Genomic DNA, 23,253 nt, shown 5'->3' on the forward strand with positions numbered 1-23,253 from the left:
ACGTTCCTTTTCCAGTGTTTGTCTGGGCACCAAAATGGAGCTCTAAAGATGAAAACATCTGGCTTCGGATTAGTCGGTAAAACCCTCAGACTTAAACATTGGGTATCTTAGCACTTCTTTGGTTATATTTTTAATGTGATGTGCGTATGGGGCTAAACGCATTACAAATACCGCGAGTTACGTAACAAGGTTACTTTTTTTCCAAGTAACTAGTAATGCATTACTTTTAAATTTACAACTAAATAACTGAGTTACTTCTTCAAATAAGTAATCCAAGTTACTTTGTTTTCCCATTTATTGACCGACACCTCTCTTGTCCCCATGTTGAGAGAAATCGGGAGTAAGTGCAGAGGTGTTGTGTGCGCAGTGTAAACATGATGGTTATTGTAGTTCTAGACTAAATGTAAACTTGCATTTACTCATCTCACATGCACAAAAACAGATTCAGTATTTCTCAAAATTAATGAATATTATGCAAATCTGCTATAACTAAATATGTTAAATAACATAAATATACCACATTTCTTCTGCATTCTATTCTTCTGCAATCCAGAATGGCAGCAATGCTGAAATGTTTGTTTGAGCTGCGCCATCAACTTTACAGGCATAAATTAGCATTTCCTTCAGCCTAAGGCTTATTCATTTCACTTTTGGTGTGAAGGGGCCTTTACATTTGCCAAAAATATAACTTTTATTGTTGTTGTTATTAATGCAAGCCCAGCCCAAGTGAGAAGAAGTAATGCAAAAGTAACGTAACATTACCATAAAGAAGTAACTAAGTAACACAATTAGTTACTTTTTTAGGGAGGAACACAATATTGTACTGCATTACTTTGAAAAGTCAATTTCCCCAATTGGGGAAAGTTGTCTTTGCATTGTCTCTGCATTACATATGTTATACTATAATACAGATTACTCAATGTTCACATACTGCATATATAGGAACTTCCGTATACTTTTCCACATTCAATAACATCCTGAGAACACCTGATGTAACCCTCAAAATGGCACTTGATGAAAGATAAACGTCTCAACATTTTCCTTGTGAGACTACATTGCATCAGTGATACTTACTAACTTGGTGTGCCGTAACCTCTAGCCCGGGTGAAACCCACAGATACAGCGACCACAAGGGCTGGAAGACCTGCAAGAAAAAGTCTATGATTTTCTATTGAAATTTAAAAGGTTTAATTGCTTAACTTGTTTTAAAAAACATGGTTGCTAAGTTCATTGATATTTAACAGATGGAACAAGTTAAACAAGTGAAAATGAAATGAAAGTACATGTACGTGAATGCACGAGAAAATTGTCCACCACATTTAACAAAGGACGAGCATTGCTAAAAGGCAAATTATGAAAATCTAGAATCCCCGATCCCTGTTTTTCCCCCCCCAATAGAGCCATTAATGGCAGATTGCCTAAGGCTGAAGAGGAAGCTAACTGAAGTAATGTCCTCTCACATTGGTGACTTTCTTTAGCTTGTGCCCTTTTCATGGACAAATGCACACAGTGCACAGGTACACCATTCCCCCTGTGCACAGTGCCCTCCCAGACCTCAAACACGCTACTTTAGCAGAGAGCAAGTCCCATGGGCCTCTTTGTATGTGTCTCTTTTCAAGAGGCCAGAGTGCAGAAGTGTAAACGTCCCTGTCTGTATTCTCTAAGAGTGCTCCACATGGGAAGTACAAAGAGCCCTCTACACACCCCTGTTAAAACAGCTTGTTTTTGTGATGTAAAAATGAAAAACAAGATAAATCATACCAGAACTTTTTGCACCTTTAATGTACAAATTACAATGCTACTGATACATTTAAGAAAAAAATAAAATAAAACATAAAATAACTGCATTTATCATGTTATGAAAATGCTATAATTCTATTTTTATTTGTTTTATTTGATATAATATACTATATAATGTTCATGAATATTATATAGTTTTCCACCCCCCAAAAATAAAATAATGATTGCATTTTGCTATTTAAGATTTCATAACTAAACATTGTTTATAAAGTATCTTGAGATTGGGGAAGGTGTACTTATTGGTCCTTGATTACAATGTTGCATACAGTGACCTTTACTGTGTCGAACCCCATCCTCCGCTCCCCTGTCTGTGTCTGTGAGTGTTTCCTGGCCGTCTCTCTATTGTGTTTGCCATCACAGTCTGGGAGGCCAGCTTTACTCATGTGCTAATTAGACCTATCCATTCTTCTCGCTCTATGTCTGCGTGCCACGTCCACACATAATGAGCTCTCCTCTGAAATATTCATGCAATTAACAATGCTCTGATTAACTCTGGAAATTAAAGGCAATTAGAGAAACTCCGGTTTAGAGAACAGGATTGAAACGGGATGAACGGGGATCCAAATTCTACTCTGGAGGAAGAAATGAGTGAGTCAATGAGAAACATGAGTTTGCTCTGATGGAAGGTGTGATTGAAAATGTATTGGCCATTCAAAAGGAGATGTGTATTATGATTATTATTATTTTTATTTTTTCAGGCAGCTTAAAAATCAAACATATCATAAAAAATAGAAATAAAAAAATCATAAAAACAAATATATAATATATCTTGCAGCAGATACAAAATCTCAGAAACCTCAACCTCAAAAAATAAAAACAGGTATTCAGAGCATTTAAACATTAGATATGAGTTTTTGATCAAAACCACCAAATTTGGTTTTGATGTTTTTGCTGCAAGCTTTAACAAAGTGATCAGTCATATATGGAAGCTTGTTTCCGCCACAGAATAAAACATTTTAAAAGATAATTGCGACTTTTTATCTCACAATTGCGAGTTTACATCTCTTATTTCTCAGAATTGTATGATATAAAGTCAGAATTGCGTGATATAAAGTCGCAATTGCATGTTATAAAATTTTTTCTAGCAATTGCTAGTTTATATCTCGCAATTCTGTCATCTTTTTTTAGAATTGTGAGATATATGTTCTCATTGTGAGTCAATTTCTAAGGAAAAAAAGAAAACAACTTTTTTCCTCTGAATTGCAGTTTATATCTCACAATTCTGACTTTATAACACGCAATTGCGACTTTATATCATGTAATTCTGACTTTATATCTCCCAATTGCGTGTAGAATTTGCGAGATGTAAAACGCAATTGTGAGAAAAAAAAGTCAGATTTGTGAGATAAAAAGTCGCAATTAGCCTACCTTTTTATTTTTTATTCTGTGGTGGAAACAAGCTAGTCATGATATAGGTGATATAATACAAAAAAATATATACAATAAAAAAATAAACGGAACAATGATTTTTTTATATTTTTTTTTACATTTCGTCTTTATAAATTGTATACTTTTTTGACAATATCAACACTAAATAAATACATATTTTTTATGATGTTGCATATGATATTAATTTTTAAAAGGCTTTTGGCCTAATGGATAAGACAGTTAGAGATAAGACAATAAAAACGATGGGGAGAAAAAAAATTACATGGATTTACATTGAATTACAGGATTCAAACTACAATTACAACTATGATCTGAGCATGTACACGACCAGCCAGGCCACATACAACGATATCAGAATTTCACATTCTGAGTAACACAAGTCATTTTCTGACATCTTAGTTAGAAACCCATCTACTACCAACTCCCTGTGGGAGGCAATCCTATTCTGCAATATCTGCAAAGGGCATCTATGAATTAATGGAAGTGATAGTGGATCAATAAGTTACAAAACATGTACGTGTGCCATTGCAAGTGCTAGAATACCCTTTTAAGATCACGCCTGTGCTAAGATGGTGGCACACAATGCATTTCTTATCAACGATCGGACATCTACGTCTTGCAACACAGAAGTAACACTGAGCTCCCATGGCATGTTTGTGGTGTGTCATTGGGCTCCATTAAAGCAAACTGACATGGCAGACAATCTGATGTGATTGAATTGATAAGAACTGGCATGTTACACTCATATGGAGAAACAAATTTGAGCTAAAGCACTTCAGTAACATCGGTTTTGACATTTAATGTTAGTTTCTGGTGTGTGTGTGCGGGTGTCCTACCCCAGCCCAGGCACAGGAAACGCTTGCGAATGAGGCGGGACCTCATCTTGCCAATCACGGCCAGGTAGGATTGCCACGCTTCCGTCAATACCCAGCAGAAAGAAGCCAGAAAGAAGAAGTGCAAAAAGGCAGCGGTCACAGTGCACAGTCCCTAGAGACAAAAGAAGGAAGGAGAAAAAAACAGAGAGAAATGAAACGACGAAAAAAGGTGCGACAGAAAGAAGTACAGAAAGCAAGAAGAGGTGCAAATGGCTCTTTGTTATCGAGAGAGATATAAAGTGATTGAGAAGGAGAAGTGGGAAAGAGCCGCGGACGTTAAAGAAAGTCGGGTAGACACTGACTCAGTTCCATTGTGGTGTGCAAATTATTTCTCTAGCACCGCATCCTTTCCATGCTTTTTCCCTCGCAGACGGTACTTCAAATGTGAAAATGGGTTAGTTACAGGTTGAACGAGTTCTAAGGAAAAATGGCAGGCTGGAATTAAAGAAAAGTAGGGTTTAAGTAAGCGGCGAACGCAAATGAGAAGCAGTAAGCAGAGTATCTCGCTGAGGTTTTATACAATAATGAGGTGCATATTCTAATGCTAAACACTGGCTCGCTCAGCAAATGACCCAGGAAATGAGAAGGATTTCACACCATTCATGGGTCCTGAAATTAAGCTTATCTGTACTTTCTTAAACTAATGGTGAATATGAGAATTTAGTGAAATATTAAGTCTGGATTGAGGGGGAAGGGGTCCTGCGAGTTCTTTTGGTTCTCTTCAGGTTTCTTTGTAGCTCTGAGCGACAGGTTGAGTTTAAATGGCGGCACTTATTTCTCAGGTGTCTCTGTAGTCTATCTCACGCTCTCTCAGTGTGACAGTCACGGCTGACACAAAGCTGACCCTGCAGCGGCTTCCACGAGTCTGTCTGTTACACGCGCCTGCCTGAGTTTCTCAAATTCTATCATGGCCACTTACATAATGTCATTACAGCCTGGAGAGAGAACAAACGCCCGTTACCTGTCCCACAGACAACAGACCGCTAGGGAGTCCGGGCGCAAGGTGTGGGTCATTCAAATCTCAATTATAAATTCAATTGTTTTTTGTTTTTTATATCCAATTTATTTTGCGAATTTCAACTGAATTTGAATGAAGGTAGCAAACAGGACTCAGACTTGTAGTTTCAATTTAAGTAGAATTAGAATAGAATGAAATTCAAAGAAATGTATATAACTGCAATAAATAATAATAATAATACTACAAATAATAATAAATGGTTAATAATAGTGTTATGGTTAATTCATAAATGCTTTTGAAAACAGTACCTTATCTAACAGTTATAATATATAATATATATATTATATACTTTTGTATTATAAATTAAATAAGATTAACAATAATAATAACAATAACAATAAAAACAATAATAATAATAATAATAATAATAATAATAATAATAATAATTTATGGTTTTGTCATATTGGAAAATGAAAAGCACTTAATCATATACAATATTACTATTATTATTATTAGAATGTATAGAAGTTATATACATTTCTTTTAAAATTAATAACAATAATAATAATACGTAATAATAGTTTTATGGTTAATTCCTAAATTCGAAAAAGAAAAAAAAATCTTAAAATCTTATCTTTATTTTTACTATATAACTGTTATTATGAATACAATAAGATTTATAATAATAATAATAATAATAATATAATTTAAAATATATATATTTTTTTAATGACAAATACAACAACAACAAGGGGCTATTTCCAACATAAAATTTATATTAATTGTGAACTATATTTTATTTCATGTGGACCATGGGGCGGCATTTAATTCCACTGAACCAGTCCAAAAAAACAGAGCCAAACAACATGAAGAACCTAAAAGTTGTTCTTTCTGAACTCTTTCTGTGCACAGATACTTACCTTACTAAGAGTCTGGGACTGTCCCACCAGTATAAGCACATTTGAGGCCAGTATGGACAGGCAGAAGTTCACCAAAATGATGGACCTCTCTGAACGAATGTACCTGAGAATCAAAGAAAAACATGAAAATCACACACTGACAACTTTAACAGCAACTGTTTTGCAGTTATGACAGTTATTATCTTTACAAAAGCTACATGTCATAAAGGTAAGGGATCCATTTATCAACATCCATTTATCATATTTTTCACTCCATTGAACACTGACAACTTGAGCAGCATCCCAGATAACCTGCAGATGAACTCCGAAACACAACCACCGGTGAGCAAAATGTCCTCATCCGCTATTTGAGCTTTAGCCAGTTCTGCTCAAGAGGACAATGACAGCGTTCCCTGGACCAATGGTCTGAGTGATAGGGGAGAACACTGATAAGCTTTTGTTGGTGTTGCAGATGCACTAAGCTTGAAGAGAGGAAATATCTTCCCACCACCTGCTATGGAATTATGGGAAAGGGGGTGGAAATTACTTGGATCCAAAGTATTTGGATACTTAACCCTTAACACCTATATAATTGCATTATATACCAAAATATTGAACACACTATAATATAAATATTATTTTATATAAATAATGTAGCACAACATGCTTTTCAATCAAATAGTCTCACACATAAAAGTTTGTGCATATACTGTTCAGGTTCAGAGAGATTATTCATTTTTAATAAATTAATACTTTTTAAAGGCAATCACATAAAATTGATCAAATAGTAAATATTTTTAATTTTTTAAAAAGAAAATTATAGTTCAAGTAAATTCTGATTCTTTTGAATGTTCTATTCATCAAAAAATCCTGACGATCAAAGTTTCCACAAAAATATTAAACTGTTTTCAATATTGATCATGATAATAATAATAATAATAATAATAATAATAAAAACTCTTAAAGGTGCCATAGAATGTGAAATTGAATTTATCTTGGCATAGTTAAATAACAAGAGTTCAGTACATGGACATGACATACAGTGAGTCTCAAACACCATAGTTTTCTCTTTCTTATTTAAATCTCGTTTTTGAAAAACACCCCTGAAAAACGGGCGAATCTCCACATAACACCAACTGTGACGAAACCGATGGGATCATTAATATGTACGCCTCTAAAAATTTGCATATGCCAGCCCATGCTCAGTGCCAGGCGAAACTGCGCAGCCGAATCATCAGAAGTTCTGCAGGTGAAGAAACAAGCAGGAGGAGGATCATAGGGAAAATGGCAGATCTATCTATAATCTATCTATCTATAATCGGATACCGCTACAGTTTAATTCGAAGTTGTTTAGTTGCTCTGCCCATTTCACCACGGACTGTTACAACAATATCAAGCAGCCAGGCTTCTCTCGGCGTCTCAAACGGACGAAGGGGGCAATTTCAACTAACGTTATATTCCCGCAAGCGGCAAGTAGGGATTTTATTAACGATAATTTACATTGTGTTATCTAGATCCAGCGCGATATTGTTTTTTCCTCGAGAGACATCATGGCTTGCAAACGAGCGAACGAAGCATGGCAGTTGCTCAGTGTTTGTTTGTACAAATGAACACAAAAATATTTTTTTGCTCCTTCATCCGAGCCTCTGGAGAACCAGTGGGTTATGTGAATTTCTGATGTGTAATTGTTCAAATTCAGACAGATAATCTTTCTTTCAAAGTCGTTCAACACTGTTTATGCATCAGTATATCGCGTTGCAGTGATAAGATCTTCATTCACGCGATCAACAGGCTGTCATCTGCTCAGTGCTCATCACTGAAACCTTTTATGTGATGGGAATAGATCTAAATACTTAAAAAAAACCTTCTCATGATTCGTTAATCCCGATAGCTGTAATAGTAAAAACATATAAAAGCTGTAATAGTAAAAGTTTTCCAGATAGCTCTACATGTAATGCCAGATATTTCATATGCAAGTATGTCAGCCAATCACAGCAGTGGGCAACAGCACTGAAGTCTCACAGCAGACACGCCCCTTCAAACAGAGTGTTCAAATCAATGGATGAAATCAGGCTAGGAAATATGCCTTTTATTTCTAAATTATAACAAATTTTGATCTAAAAAACATACTAACATTATAAGGGCACCCCAGGAAACATTATAAAATAATAAAATAATCCATTCTATGGCACCTTTAAGCAGCAAATCAGCATATTAGAATGATTTCTGAAGGATCATGTGATCTGAAGACTGTGGTAATGATGCTGAAAATTCAGCTTTGACATCACAAAAACAGATTACAACAATTATTTTAAATTATAATATTACTTCACATTATTAGTGTTTTAGTGCATTTATATATATATGGGACCATCATTTGAAAAAAATTCAGAATCATACTTCTGAGGAGATAAATACTTGACTAAGCACCGGCCTTTTTCTGGACGTAGTGTTAGCTGATCATGTGACCATCCCAGGCCATCTGCCACACTGAGCTGTTAGCAGCCACGCTAGCCTTCACTAGCACTCTCCACATAATCCTGTCCCGCCACAGGAAGCTCCCGCCATCCCTCATTTGTTCCCAATTATTGCTAATTGCAGTTTTGGCCCACTCTAGATCCACCCCATGCCAGCTGCTCGATTCCAGCCTGGGCAACCCCACGTGGGAAGCTGAACAAGTCTGAACAATGAATCTTTTAAGGTATAAGTGTACCTGTGAGAGCACCGGGATGCAAACAAGGGGAATGGTGCACAGTAATATCCTATTATCATCTGAGGACAGCAGAACCTGGAAGCTACATTCAGAAATTCCCCTGCAGAATTATGGGTTGGTGAAGGGCCTTACTGAACTCACCTCCAGAAGGCAGCGTAGATGAGCAGCAGAATGAGTAGAGCCGTACAGGATATGCCACAGCCCACCATGAGGGGCACAGACGGCATACTGGAGGGCCCCATACCCTGGGAAGAGATAGATGGAGAGAAGGAAGATTAATAATGGATGTTTATTGTAAATGTAGGTGATAACACAATCAGCTGGTCAACAATCAGCCTGAAAAAGTTTATTTTGAGATAATGACCAGCTGATTGTACTTAATCCTGCTAAATCCATGGCAACAAACCAAACAAATAAATGAACAAAAAATATTGGAACTGGTCTAAGCGCACGGCGCAAGTGCACTTAGGGCGAGTCCGAATCCACTTTTGCTAGTTTAACGACGGGAAAAATGGTCGGCGCACCTGGCGCATGGTCTAAAAGGGTTGTCCCTATTCTCATAATGAGTAATGTGTGTGTTTTGGGCGTAACGTGCAATAAACCAATCAGAGTGTAATTTCCTATTCCCTTTAAAAGCAAGTTGCGCACACGAGCAGACCATACAAATAAGCTGGATTCCACCATATCTTTATGTACATAATAATAATATTTTACATTGTAATCCTTTGATGTTTAATATTTGGCTAGTTTGTGTGCTGCTGGGCGTCCCTGTGTTTGTATTAAGCAGAGTGTAATGCGCCCTTTAAATAACAAAAAACATAATATTGCGCCATTGACTTTAGACCAGGTTTCAGTTGGTCAATGGCGCAGTCTATTTCAGTTGCCTCAAAATAGCAACGCGCCAACAATGCGCCAGAACACACCTCGTTTTCAGACCAGCACGCCCATGGGCGCACAAATGCATTTGCTATTTAAACAACGTGGCGCAGGACGTGAAAATGATAACTGCGTCGGGCTGAAACTAGCACAAAACACTTGCGTCGCGCCTGGCGCTGCATTACGCAAAGTATGTGATAGTGCCCAATGTGTGTGAGTGTGTATATGAAACATGAATAAAAACTGCAGAGAGAGAAATCAGATTCTGCAAACACTTGACAAACAGCTTCAGGTTGGGAGAAGGATAAAACCGCAGAGAGAAAACATACAGAGGGGTAGTAGTGAGAGGATTACATTCTGCTCAGGTTAAAGCTAAAGGCCAAGGGTCTTCTTTCCAAACAGCCTCATGCTACTCCATCTTCTCTTTTACTCCTGAGCTCATTTTCTCTTTTTTCCCATCAGGTCATAGCTAGATTCTCTTCTTAAACTGGGCATTCATCCCCCATCAGCCCTTTGGCACTAGTGACCCCATTTGCCCCAGCTTATTAAGCATATCTGCCGAGAGAAGGGTTACTACGGGTGAACACATGCCTCGTGTTTCTGGATTAACCCACCTACTCAGTCCTACCATCAAGAAGTGTATGGTGATCTGTGTAACCACACACTTCCTCTGAGGTAATAGCATAGTTCAGGGTTCAACTTAATGTTACATGCACAAGTACAATGAAATGTGTATATGCATGTATGCGCACGCTATTGTCAAATGTTTAGACAAATTCAAATGCTACTTATAATCTTCAAATATGTATGTCTTATCGATAAATGCATGGAATTAAAGTGTCAGACAAGTAGACGATCTGACCAAGCATGATATTTTTTTTAACTATACTACTTCTATTATAAATTTGTTGTTAATAATAATAATAATTTACTATTGTAGTAATTATAAATAATGAGTAGATGTGTACAAACTTTTGACAGGTAGTTGTTTGCAAAGACAATAATGTTAAACTTCAATGCAAATACATAGAATGAACGATAGATAGATAGATAGATAGATAGATAGATAGATAGATAGATAGATAGATAGATAGATAGATAGATAGATAGATAGATAGATAGATAGATAGATATAAATATCGAAAACATCAAAAGATCGAAGGATTGAACGATCGATATATAGATAGAATGATAGATATTTAGATAGATATTTGGATAGATAGATAGATAAAACAAGAGACTGTTAGAACAAACGATAGAAAGAACGATAGATAGATCGATACCTAAAAATTAAAAAATGCATGGCAATGCAATGCAATGAAATGAAATGAAATGAAATGAAATGAAATGATGTCTCTCAACTGCCTGTCCAGTTTTGAAGGAATTAAATGTGGTGGCGTAATCAGTGAATAACATTTTGACATTTGTGCCTTCCTGCCATTCCAAGAAATTACATCTTCACACAACGTGTTACACTGTCATGTGAACTACAGGGGGGTCTAATCACTCAGACACCAATGTGCTAATGTCACATCGACCAGCTCTTCACAGCACATCATTATGGTGGATCAGTATGGTGTAATCATTATACAGGTCACAGTACTCCTCTCTGAAACTAAAAACATATTACAACCATACAGGAGTGTGTAATCCCTACTGCTTTTATTTGTCAGTTTTTGTGAATACGCCACGTTTTTATTATATTTATTTAGATTTATGTGTTTCTCATTTACCATCCCTGATAGGTGTAACATCTAAGCCCAGATTGGAAATCCACACTTTTATTCATATTTTCTGTGCTGCTTTTGGGAGATAATAATTCTGTGGCAATCTGCAGAGCGTTCTACCATCTGCTGGTTGACATGATTAAAGTCTTCCACAATCAGGGACACAGCATCAGGGCACGTACTTTCAAAGCTCGACTCCCTTTTGTGACAAACATCCGAGTGAAGCAGCTTCTCGAACGAGAAAAAAATCTAGGGCGGGACTTAATTTTGTCCATGGGGAATTGTTTGGATGATTGTAGTTTGCTATTGGTCGATCTCATGTGAGTGACAGGTTGTCCCGCCCTCGTGCCAGTAAACACATCATCAGAGAAGAGAAGAGATGATGTGTTTGGATAAATCATTTATAATAAAAACTGCAATATTCCATAAATAAGAATTGTCTATTTTGGTTTCATGGTGACTTTATTAGTATATAGTTTACAAAATGCCGCTTCCAGATTGGTCCAGAGAAATTTTCCAGGTCACTTCAGAATAAGTAATGAGGACACCATGAATTTCCAGTTAGACATACACCTCCTAAGCTGGTCTCATCACATTCTCCAACATCATTATCAGATGTTTTTGCATTTTCTGTTCAGTGGAAAATCGCAAAGCTTTCGATTTAGCGGCCACAAATTTCATGTAAGCCTACCTCTTAAAAACCACCAACTTTAAAAGACTATTGTCGCCTAAAATAAATCTCTGGGTTGAAAGTGAATCGATGTGATTCATGCTGCACTGGCTGTCAATTAAAATGTAATTGTTGTAAACGAATGATTTAATTTAATTCAGGTCGATACACTGAACAGTGATCCGTTGAAGCAGCTTTTTAAATACTTGCACTCTAATGAATAAGATAAAGCAAATAAAGTAAATAGTATCTTAACAGAAACACTGAGTGTAGTTCATGCTCAGCGACTCAGAGCAGTCCCACACCACTCATCTGCTCTTGCATCCAGTGTTCCTGCGGATATATTCTTCAAGTTTTTGGAATAGGAAGCGGAGACAGATGATCTGTCTGGCAGTCATGTGTGATAGTGGTGTGGCAGTAATCAAGAGCATTCTTACAGGCCGGGAGGCATGCTGGTAATATTTCAGAAGAACAGTCGTGCAGGTTGGCATGATTAAAGTCTCTGCAATCAGGGACACAGCATCAGGGAAGGCTCTTTCATAGATGTTAAAGAAATAGTTCACCCAAAATGGAAAATTCTACCATAATTTACTCATGCCGTTTCAAACCCATATGACTTTCCTTCTGTGAAATATAAAATAAGATATTTTGAGAAATGTCTCAGTGTTGATTTTCCCCATTAGTAGAAGTCAATGGTAACCAACATTCTACAAAATATCTTATTTTGTGTTCTGCAGGTTTGTAACCTCATGATGACAGAATTTTTATGTTATAGTGAACTTACTGATTTGATTGCATACATGACATTGAATAAAAATCCTGTAGAAATGCTGTTATTTAACAGTGAGATGCCATGTTGGAATAACAACAAAATCAGAAAACCAGGAGCTTAACATGAGACATATGCCACCTTTCAATCTATGTGATCTGTCAAGCGGCACAATTAGGGGTCCGCTAGAACTTGTTGAGACAGAGAATCTAGCAACACGTGGTAAAGGGTTAACCCCTGTTCATCTCATTCTCCATGGACAGCACGCTAAAGAAAAGTATGCTCAAAAATGTCAAGAGTCAAGTAGGCCACCAAGATTCATCTTTCAAACTAGGCAGGACAAATCCTATCGTGGGGTTCAAAAGACTGAGATCACCAGATAAATGCTTCATAGTTTTCAAATAAAAAGGTAGCCAAATAAATGAATAAATGTAAAATGAATGTAAAATAAATACATTTAAAATGAATAAATAAATCCATCCGTCCAACCTAATAGATACAGTACTCTCATGTTAAGCGATATGTAGCATCGCATCGCATATCTCTAACTATATTATTGCTTTTATATAAATTTGGATATATATAAGTATTTAAAACTTCATCCACATACATACAGTACACTCATGTAAAGTCAGTGTTGGAGAAAGTTTATTTTAAAAGTATAATGAGTTACAATATTGTGTAACTGTAACTAACTTAATTGCATGAGTTACTTTTTATGAAAAAATGCATTATGTTACATTTGTGATACTTTTTCCCAGCTGGGCTGGGCTTGCTTATTTGTTTTTTTAATTCTTTCCTCGCCATTGACTGAATTTTCCATCATTTACACAACAACGTTTCCCGCCATAGACAGAATTTTCAGACTTTCTGTATTTTCATTGTTATAGGATAGGGGGCACTATGCATCTTCTAAAAGAGTAGGCACAGGCAAAAAAGGAGCAGAAAAAAGCGATACAAGCATTGCTTATGCACGTAGTCTTAAAAAAATAAAATAATGTTTTGCTCAAAATGTTGCTTTTTTATATACACTTACCCACATGCAAGTGTTGACAAAAAAGAATGCAAATGGTAAATCAAAGTAGCTTAAATTACTTTAAAAAAGTAACTCAAATATTTTGTTGTAAATTTAAAAGTAATGTGTTACTAGTTACTTGAAAAAAGTAATCTGATTATGTAACTCGGGTTACTTGTAATGCGTTACCCCAACACTGTGTAGTGATATATACTATTTAGCATATCGCAACTTCTTGATTGCTTGTATCGTTGCAAAATATAAACAATATTATTATTACATTAATGATTTTATAATTATGTTCTGTAAAGCTGATTTGAAACTATGTGAAATGTGAAAAGCACTTTTGTACATTTTGGATGGATGGATAGATACACAACCCCTTTGATTTTCTGTCAGGCCTAGCTAGAATATCTTCTCTATGAGTAAAGCACTTGACACGATATCTCTAAAAGGCCACAGCTAAGTTTTGAATAAATAACATTGGATGCTCTTGGGGAGAGCCTGTGAAATGGCTACAGGTTTGAGTTTATAAAGCTTGCAGCGGTTTATAATAAGCTGTGAATTGGCTTGAATATGAAGTCCTCATTCATGCACTTACAGCTCAATTGGCCTCCTGGTGTGGACCGGTCGGGCTTCCACACAAAGCATTTATGACTAAACAGCATTTGTGAACAAAGACCCTAAAGCTTGTGTGTGGGTTGTGGGATTGGCCTTCCAACAGCGCCTACTGTGTGTGCACATCTGTTCTGTGTAAGCCTATGAAATGTTTGTGTGCAAAGGAAAGGTAGACAAGGGACAAAGAGTCTATTAAACAGCTTAGAGAGTGAGAGAGTTTGGAGCTGGTGGAGGTATGGTGGCAGTGTTTTACTCAAACTGGCAGGTGTAACAGGTGGCAATAGGAGAGGTGCTGCCAACCTTCACTCTCATCTTTTGCTTAGCCTATTGTCCCTGGCATATTAATTGCCAACATTATGCCTCTGCCGGTTTCAGTTTGGCAATTTTGACCAATCTAGTATGCCAGCAGCCTAAAAAAATTACTATAGGTGTTGAGTCTTTTACAGAAATGCCATTGGCAGGGTAGATGAGAGGATTGCTCCTGTCCTGATGTGAAAATGAAAACACAGAAACACTAATGGTATATATGGGGAAATAGAGAACAACAGCTGGGTTTTGAAAGCAGAAAAAAAAAAAAAAACCCAGAGAAAGTTTTTCAAAAAAAAATATATAACTCTTTCACGATAGACTAAACATGAGCTCAAAAGTTGTCTGATGATAAATTACCATTCAAAAATTTGGGGTTGGTAAGATTATTTTACAAAATGTGTTTTAAAAGAAGACTCTGCTCACAAAGGCTGCAATCATTTCATTGAAAATATAGGGAAAAAAACATGTATAATATTGTGAAATATTATTGTAATTTTATTATAATTTAGAATGACTTTCTAATTTAATATATTTTTAAATGTATTTTATTCCTGTGATCAAAGCTGAATTTTCAGCATCATTACTCAGTATTCAGCCTCACATGATCCTTCAGAAATAATTCCAATATGATGATTTGATACTCAAGAAACATTTCTTATTATTATCCATGTTGAAATCAGTTGTGCTCCACAAAAACGGTTTAAATGTATAAGGATTCTTCGATGAACAGAAAGTAAAAAAAAACACCCTGCATTTTATAAGCAAATTATAAATCTCTTTACTTTCACTTCTGATCATTCAGTGTGCTTGATTAATAAAATTAATAATTTCTTAAATAAATAAATAAAATCTTACTGAACCCAAACTTTTGAATGGTAGTGTGTTTTAGTAGAAGTACAAGTCAGTGTGAAATCACGTTTAATAACCAAATTCCCAGTTAAAAAAACAAACAAAAAAACATTCTACCTAAACTCTCAAACTATTTATGTATTCATATATTCAAATATTTAGCTTTTTTTTTTTTTAAATACATTCGGTTACACTTTATTTTAAGGTGTCGTTGTTACAGTGTAATTTTATATTTAAGTACCGAATAATATTAAGCAACTACATGTACTTACTATAGGGTTAGGGTAGGATTAGGATTTGGTTGAATGTTAGTTGCATGTATTATGCCTAATTTACAGTTAATAATATGGTAAGTACATATAACATATGTAACAAGGACACTGTAAAATAAAGTGTTACCATACATTCTTTTTACACTCAAAATCACTTACTGTAAGTCAATAGTTTCCGTACCATTGTCATTGATTTGATTAATCATTCCCAATGATTCATGGGATACCTAACTGCCTCCAAAGTAAATTTTCACATTTTGAAAATAATGCATCCAATCAAAGTTTGTAACGCTGTGATTCGCAGGTTTGGTTCATGTCTCTGAACTCTTTTTTGAAGAAAAATGATTGTAACAAAGACTCCAAGGCCACTGGAAATGTGTGAGCTTACTGTTGCACTCTATGAGAGTTTTTGAAACAGAAAGAGAGAGAAAGAGTATCCTTGCTTTGGAAGCTTTAGCAGAGGCCTAATTTCCAATTCACTACCACACCTCCGACAGATGTGTGGGCGCTAGACAGCATGAGGTGACAACAGAATAAGAACAACCAAAACTAATTAATGAAAAGGAAGAATCTCACATAAAAAAAAGAGAGATGGAGAAGGACAGCAACTGTTTTAAACAACTGAAGAAATAAGTATTATATACGTTGTATTGCTCTATTGAATTACTAAGGACAGCTTCTACGCCTTCAACTGATGTCATGTTGCACCATAACAGCATGAGTCTTCACACTGAACTGTCAATGCTGCGTGACAAGTGACAGTAAAGACATCCATAATGTTACAAAGTATTTATATTTCAAATGAATGCAGTTCTTTTGACCTTTCTCCTCATGAAAAATTCATGAAAAAAGTGTTACCGTTCCCTCACTGATAATAATAAGAATAATGCTGCCTTCACATGCAATCAGAATTATTGTAAATACAAGCTTTCTAGTCAGAATTTGGACAAGCTCAGAGATAATTTTGATATCCGAGTTTCATAAACTTTAAACATGCGGATGGGAGAACGATTGCTTCTGTGACTGGTATTATTTATTAGTGTTTTCCACAACAGTTACATCACATTGTCTTGTCATTAAATTTGTGTATATTTACAGTACATATATAAATAACCATTTGAGGCATATTGTATGTTTTATACACAGCGAAAATAGCATGTATTTAAATGAATGTAGATTGGTGAATGTTTATAGCTGTCAACAAATGGGACGCTACATTTTATCTTCAACATAGCTCGGGTTTAATAAGATTTCCCCAAAAAATAGGCAAGAATAAACATGTTGTTCTTTCCGACAACAAAGCACTTTAATGCGACAAGCTCAAATCACAATTTCAGAAGAGCATGTGAAGTCAGCATAACAAGCACCAAATCATCATATTAGAATGATTTTTGAAGGATCATGTGACACTGAAGACTGGAGTAATGATGCTGAAAATTCAGCTTTGATAACAGGAATAAATGACATATTAAAAATATATTAAAACAGTCTTTTTAATTTGTAATAACATTTCAAAGTGTTACTGTTTTTACTGTGTTTTGGTATTAAATAAAGTAAAAGATCCTTCAAAGCAAATCTTCCAACTTTTGAACGTTGGTGTGTATCCTACTGTAGATTCTAAACAAAATATTATTTATAGTAGGCCAGGGAGCAGAGACATCAGAAGCTGGCTTTAATGTAGCAGGCCAAAATTATTTAAAAACATCAAACAAAATTACAAAACAAAATATATTTATAAACACAATTATTTTATTTTAGGAAAACAGAGAAACAGTGGCTGGAGTATTTGTGCAGCATATCGAAAATAGAAACGTGTTGTCGCTTTGTTCATCATACTGTAAGTGATCTAGTTTTATCAAGTCACAACATGCCACATAGAAATATATTAATAGTTCAAACAGATCATTTACTAAAGGCACCAATCATTAAAAAAAAAAAAAAAAAAAAAATCTCTATGATATTCATGCACTAATAAATCTGCCTCCTTCTTCCATCTGAATCACATACACGTCTTTTTAACTACTTGACTCTCAAACACTCATTTTCAATTATTCTAGTGATATGAGGTGAGATTTAATCACAAATGTCGTCCGTTGAGGGGTCATATGATCACATGCCATGTCCACAGAGAACCTGGTGCGGTAGAACATGTTCTCGTTCAAGGGCCTACAGCCCTAAGCGGCCATACCATAAGACATGTCCTAAAAAAAGCACCACAGCTCCCATTAGCTCTGAGGGCCACAGACGGCACGCATATTACATAGGGAATTATAGGCCGTCTATCCCAGCACACCCTATGGCAGAGTGAAGCTCCTCAGCAAATAGAAGTCATGTCTATTTTCAGCCCAGGCACTTTAACCTACTTCTCCAGCTTCTCACGCGCTGCACAGCCACCATTTATCCCTGATCTCTCCTCTCCCCGTTCCTTCTCGCTCCGCAATAACTCATTATGACAATAAGAAACGCACTTAGCGGAACCAGGGAGAGAGGATGAGGGAAAACAAGAAAAACCTAACATGAACTTAGTCAGACTTGGCATTAATCAAACGGTTGAAACTCTCCGAGGCGTATCGTTCCCTCATCTAAGCCCTGAGACCTTCGAGACCAAGCCTTGATCTGCTGTTTGGATGCGCGTCGACCGCTCCACCTGATTCACGCCCACGTCAGGAGAGACCGAGTGCCATTTTAGCGTATGCTAACGCTATCCTTCAAGTTCCCTGGACACTTGTTATCTTTGAAATGGTTGGGAGAGAAACAGAGTGGTGGGACTCTTTGTCAGGGCGACGGCGCATGATGTGAGCCTAAAGCCCAAAAACAGCGTGCTGATCAATCATCATGATCCAAACCCACCAGGAGCTTCCCAAAACAGGATGACCCAAGAGCTTGCTTGGGTGCTGCTAAAGCTTTTAGAACTGCATGGACCATTTTCACATTTCCAGGGTTTTCAGAAGCTCAGAAGTAGTTGGGTAAACTTCTATAGTGGTGAGCGGAAACTACAACAAATACTTTTGCATTCCCATTTGGCCCAATGGCAAAAGAACAAAAAAATACACAATAGAATTTCTATGACTTTCCAAAAGAGAGAAAAAGTTTCACACTGTGTATTCCTAAACCCTGGGTTAACGTTATTATTTGCATATTTGCGGTGTCAATGTCACTGATTGGACAAATGGCCAATCAATATGTCAACAAATCAACTAATATGTTCACATAAAGGCACTAGCATTGCACATCATCATATTACACATTACTGACTGCACTGTCAAGTTTATCCTGAATGGCCTTTTCAGACAATACAATTAAGAATGAAATGGTCTTCAATTATTGTGTTTTCTGTCACCATTTGATATTTTCCCCCTCAAACAAGGAAACTACTCTTTTTACAATGCGCTGCATTTCCATGAATGTACAAAGCATGTGAATATGTTGCACACGACCGGCTGTTTGTCTAGCTGTAACATTCTAACATCGCATTGTTTCACACTGTACACGATTGGCATGGCAAAAGCAGTGCTAACCCTTGCCTCGGAAGCTGGATGTGTATGTGGATGTGAAGCTGGATGTGTAAGTTGGTTTGTTAATTACCTTACAGACAGAACTCAGTGTGTGCAGGTGGAGGGAAACACCTCTAGCTATCTCAAAATAACAAAAGGCGTGCCACAGGGATCAGTGCTGGGTCCACTGCTTTTCATCCTATATATAAATAACATAAATCATAACATATCGAAAGGAAATTTTCATTTTTATGCAGATGACACTGTACTGTATTGCTCAGCACCTACAGCAGTCCAGGCCCTCTCCCAATTACAATTTGATTTTAATATGCTTCAACAGAACATTTATGATCTGAAACTTGTTTTAAATGCTGAAAAAACAAAAGTAATGCTTTTTTCAAATTCAAAATCCAAATTAAATCTGCCTTCAATCATCACTTCTCAGGGTAAGAAGATTGAATGTGTTTCTAAATACAGATATCTCAGTATTTTAATAGATGAATCTCTTTCTTTTACTTCTCATATTCAGCAGCTGGCAAAAAGATAAAAAACTTAAACTAGGGTTTTATTTTAGAATCAAATCCTGTCTCTCATTCGAATCTAAAAAGAGGTTAGTTGCTGGTACTTTTATGTCTATTATTGACTATGGTGATGTTTTATATATGCATGCTTCGTCTCAAAGTTTACATGCACTGGACACTATATACCATGGAGCTTTGAGGTTCATCACTGGTCTTAAAGTCCTCACTCACCACTGTGAACTGAATGAACGTGTTGGATGGTCTTCTCTGTCAACACGGAGACTTCAACACTGGTATGTTTTTATATATAAGGCTATTTTAGGTCTTCTTCCATCCTACCTTCTGACCTACATCAGTGTAAAAAATATTGGGACTTACAATCTTCGGTCCCAGGATCTTGTCCTTCTGTCTGTACCAAATGTTAGAACTGAGCTGGGGAAAAAGGCGTTTAACTTTGCTGCTCCCTCTGCATGGAACAAGTTACAGAAAAATTTGAAAGCTTGTCTCATTGGTTACTTTTAAGAGGATATTAACTGACTTGGAAGCAGCCACATCTGGCTGTAGTTGTTCTGCATGATATGCTAAGGATTTGTGGTTGATGTATCTGCTATTTTAGTTGTTTTATGTTATTGTGTATTCTGTGTTGTATGTATGGTTGTACTGCTGCCTATCTTGGCCAGGACACTCTTGAAAAAGAGATTTTTAATCTCAACGAGTACTTTCCTGGTTAAATAAAGGTTAGAAAGGAAGCAGGGTTTCATAACCCCGGGTAAAACGCGGTACTAACCCCGCTTCTAAATTACAAGTGGGAAATGTTCCTTTACCTGGTGTTAAAAGTGGGGTTTAGAACAACAATAACTGGGGTTAAGCACAGTGTGAAAAGCCCTTAAGTGTAGTGCTATGAAAAAAAAAAAAAAAAAAAAAAACTTTGCTAGAATTATGGTGTATCTGTGTAAATGCATCATCACAGTCTGTGAAAAGGGTCAATTATACGAAGATTTTCAGCAGAATGAATCGGTTCACATGCTGCAATTGGGAATTAAATGAACATGCAAGAAGGGACAGTTCGCATAACAAAATTGAGCTGGTGTGTGAATCGCCCAGGAGAGCAGCTATGCTTATTACTGTGTGAGGAATCACATCACCTCAGCTGAGACTTACACTAGGCCGTGTCCTAATGAGAAAGCGCCTTAGCAATTGTGCCAGTGTCACAGCAGAGATGAGCATTTCACTGCGAGAAACTTCACACTTTACCTCTCCTGTTGGCAAACTCTCCATGCTTCATTTCATTCATCTATTTGGGGGCGGTGTAGTCTAATGGATACAAATATGGGTTCAAATCCTGTAGTAATTAATTAGTGGTCATATTCATTAATATATTTTTCAGGATGTCTAACACTATACTGATGTATCACATGTAACTAGATTTGCAACTACCAATCCTGGCAGCAAAAGACAATGAAAGTGTTTTAGTTCTGCGTAAATAAACAAATCAAGAATTGGAATCAAGTAAATGGACAAAGAACTTCTGGAGAATTAATACAATTACATTCTGTTAGTATGAATACATTAGTCAAGTTGGTATTGTAATGTGATCTACGATGTTAGCCATTCCAGCGTTTCGTCACACGTTCCATTTACAATCATGACGACTTCTACCTTGTGGCTTCATGGGATAGTAGTCCATTACATGCACACTTGGCTTTCTAACTCACTGTTTTTTTTAATACTGTCTATTCGGACATAGTACTCATTAGTTGCACTGCTCTTCATATACTATATAACAGGGAAGTAGGCATTTTCAGATGCAGGGTATGTGTCGTTTATTATCGTAAACTAAAGCTAAAACTAAAACTACAAAAAGATTTTGTTAATTGAAATAAAACTGACATGAAATTTCAATGTTCAATGAAAGTTTATAATAGATAAAAGCTGAACTAAAACTGAAATATAAATAAATTGAACCTAAAGAGTAGTGGCAATAAAAATAATAATAACAATACTAATAATAATAATGACAAAAGCACATTATAGAATTACTAAAAATGTAACTAAAAAATAAATAAATATATAAAATAAAATAAAAGCTATAAAAAACTATAATACTATATAAATCATAAAATAAGTGTCTTCTGTGTAAAATAACTTCTGTGTTTTCTTTATGTAGAAATAATTAATTAATTCAGTATAGAAATAACTGCAATAAATATGACCAATTACAACATGCCACATCACGGTTTAAATGGGGAATTTTCTTTCTAATAATGTACATCAAATGGAGATTTCCACATTTTAATTTTAAATTTCTTACATGTAAAGTTCATTAAAAAAATAGCTAGCACATCTAAGGCCGAAGTTATCTGCAAAAAAAGTTGGAATAGAGTCTATATGTGAAATGGTTTGAGCTGAATTAACTGCATAAAATTGCAAAGAAATGGAAAAATATTCATTTTTGCAGAACATCAATACAGCTCTGCCTTGCAAACACTGTAAAAACGGTTTCAACAGACTTCGCTGTTTCAGCGTGACATTATCTGACCTTTAGAGCCGTTTTACATTTTTTAAAGAGCCGTACAGCAAAAATACACCGATTTTTGCAATTCAAATAGCTCAGCATGCCTTGTTTCACAGAGAACAAAGCATAGATAGTCTGAGATATACAAGGCCTTATGAAAACCACGTATCTACCACCAACAGCCTTCGAAATCACTTTGTCTGAAGGGACATTTAATATTAGACCATGTGAAGCGGATAACCTGCAGACATAATGTTTATCTCCACAATATACGTATTTATCTGCGCTTGGCTGTCTGTATACAGAGGTAGCAAGATCGGTCAACAAGCCTGAGGCAGATTACAATGCAATACAGATTCCCTGATATCCAGAGAAAGACCTCCGTCCTTCATCCAACGAGACCGTGAGCATCTTAGTACGCAGGGCAGGTAGGCCTACTTGTTCAGAATGGGCGTATGCGTGTGTCTGTGCTGAAGGGGGTAATAACACCGGATCTTAGCGTGTGCCGTCATGGTTTTCCGGTTTAACCCTGTGTGACAATGAATCGGTTGCATGGGAAAACTGACAGGCGACAAATTGTTATGGCCTAAAGAAGCCAGCATCTTCTCTGTGCCAACTACTCCCATCATCCATCAGTGAGCAACTGATCAGCACAGAGTTATGCATACTATGAGGCTGGCATGATAACCATAGGAAGCCTTTAAGCTTGCAGTCACTGCAAATAAGAAAAGAGGCATCAAAGTAAATATAAGCTCCGTTTTAAATAAAACGGACCTCTAACCTTGGCAAATGGCAGTGTTTCGCTCTCTGGAAAAGACAGCAGGGGATAAACAGGATCAGTGGGTGATAGCAGCTATACTAAAGATGGCCGGTAATGACAGAAGCTTATGCCACTTTCCATCCTCCCTCTCCTCTCGATTAAATGTGAAGGTTAATCCATCCATGTATCTCTCTCTTATTTGCTGTTAACCATTTTATCTTCCC

At 36.3% G+C, this 23,253-nt stretch overlaps 1 protein-coding gene across 1 annotated transcript in view; it reads right to left on the bottom strand.

Annotated features, from left to right (window-relative positions):
* The window catches only part of adgrb2 (adhesion G protein-coupled receptor B2), a 295,002-nt gene that overhangs the window by 43,111 nt on the left and 228,638 nt on the right, over positions 1–23,253 (bottom strand). The window contains exons 17-20 of the mRNA XM_084131293.1: positions 8,776–8,879; positions 5,943–6,045; positions 4,026–4,176; positions 1,075–1,144 (exon numbers count right to left, since the gene is read on the bottom strand). Coding sequence (XP_083987419.1) covers positions 1,075–1,144; positions 4,026–4,176; positions 5,943–6,045; positions 8,776–8,879 — 428 coding nt within the window. The remainder of the gene's footprint in view (positions 1–1,074; positions 1,145–4,025; positions 4,177–5,942; positions 6,046–8,775; positions 8,880–23,253) is intronic.

This window comes from Abramis brama (genome assembly GCF_963993115.1).
Source record: "Abramis brama genome assembly, chromosome: 12".
NCBI classification, from domain to species: domain Eukaryota; kingdom Metazoa; phylum Chordata; class Actinopteri; order Cypriniformes; family Leuciscidae; genus Abramis; species Abramis brama.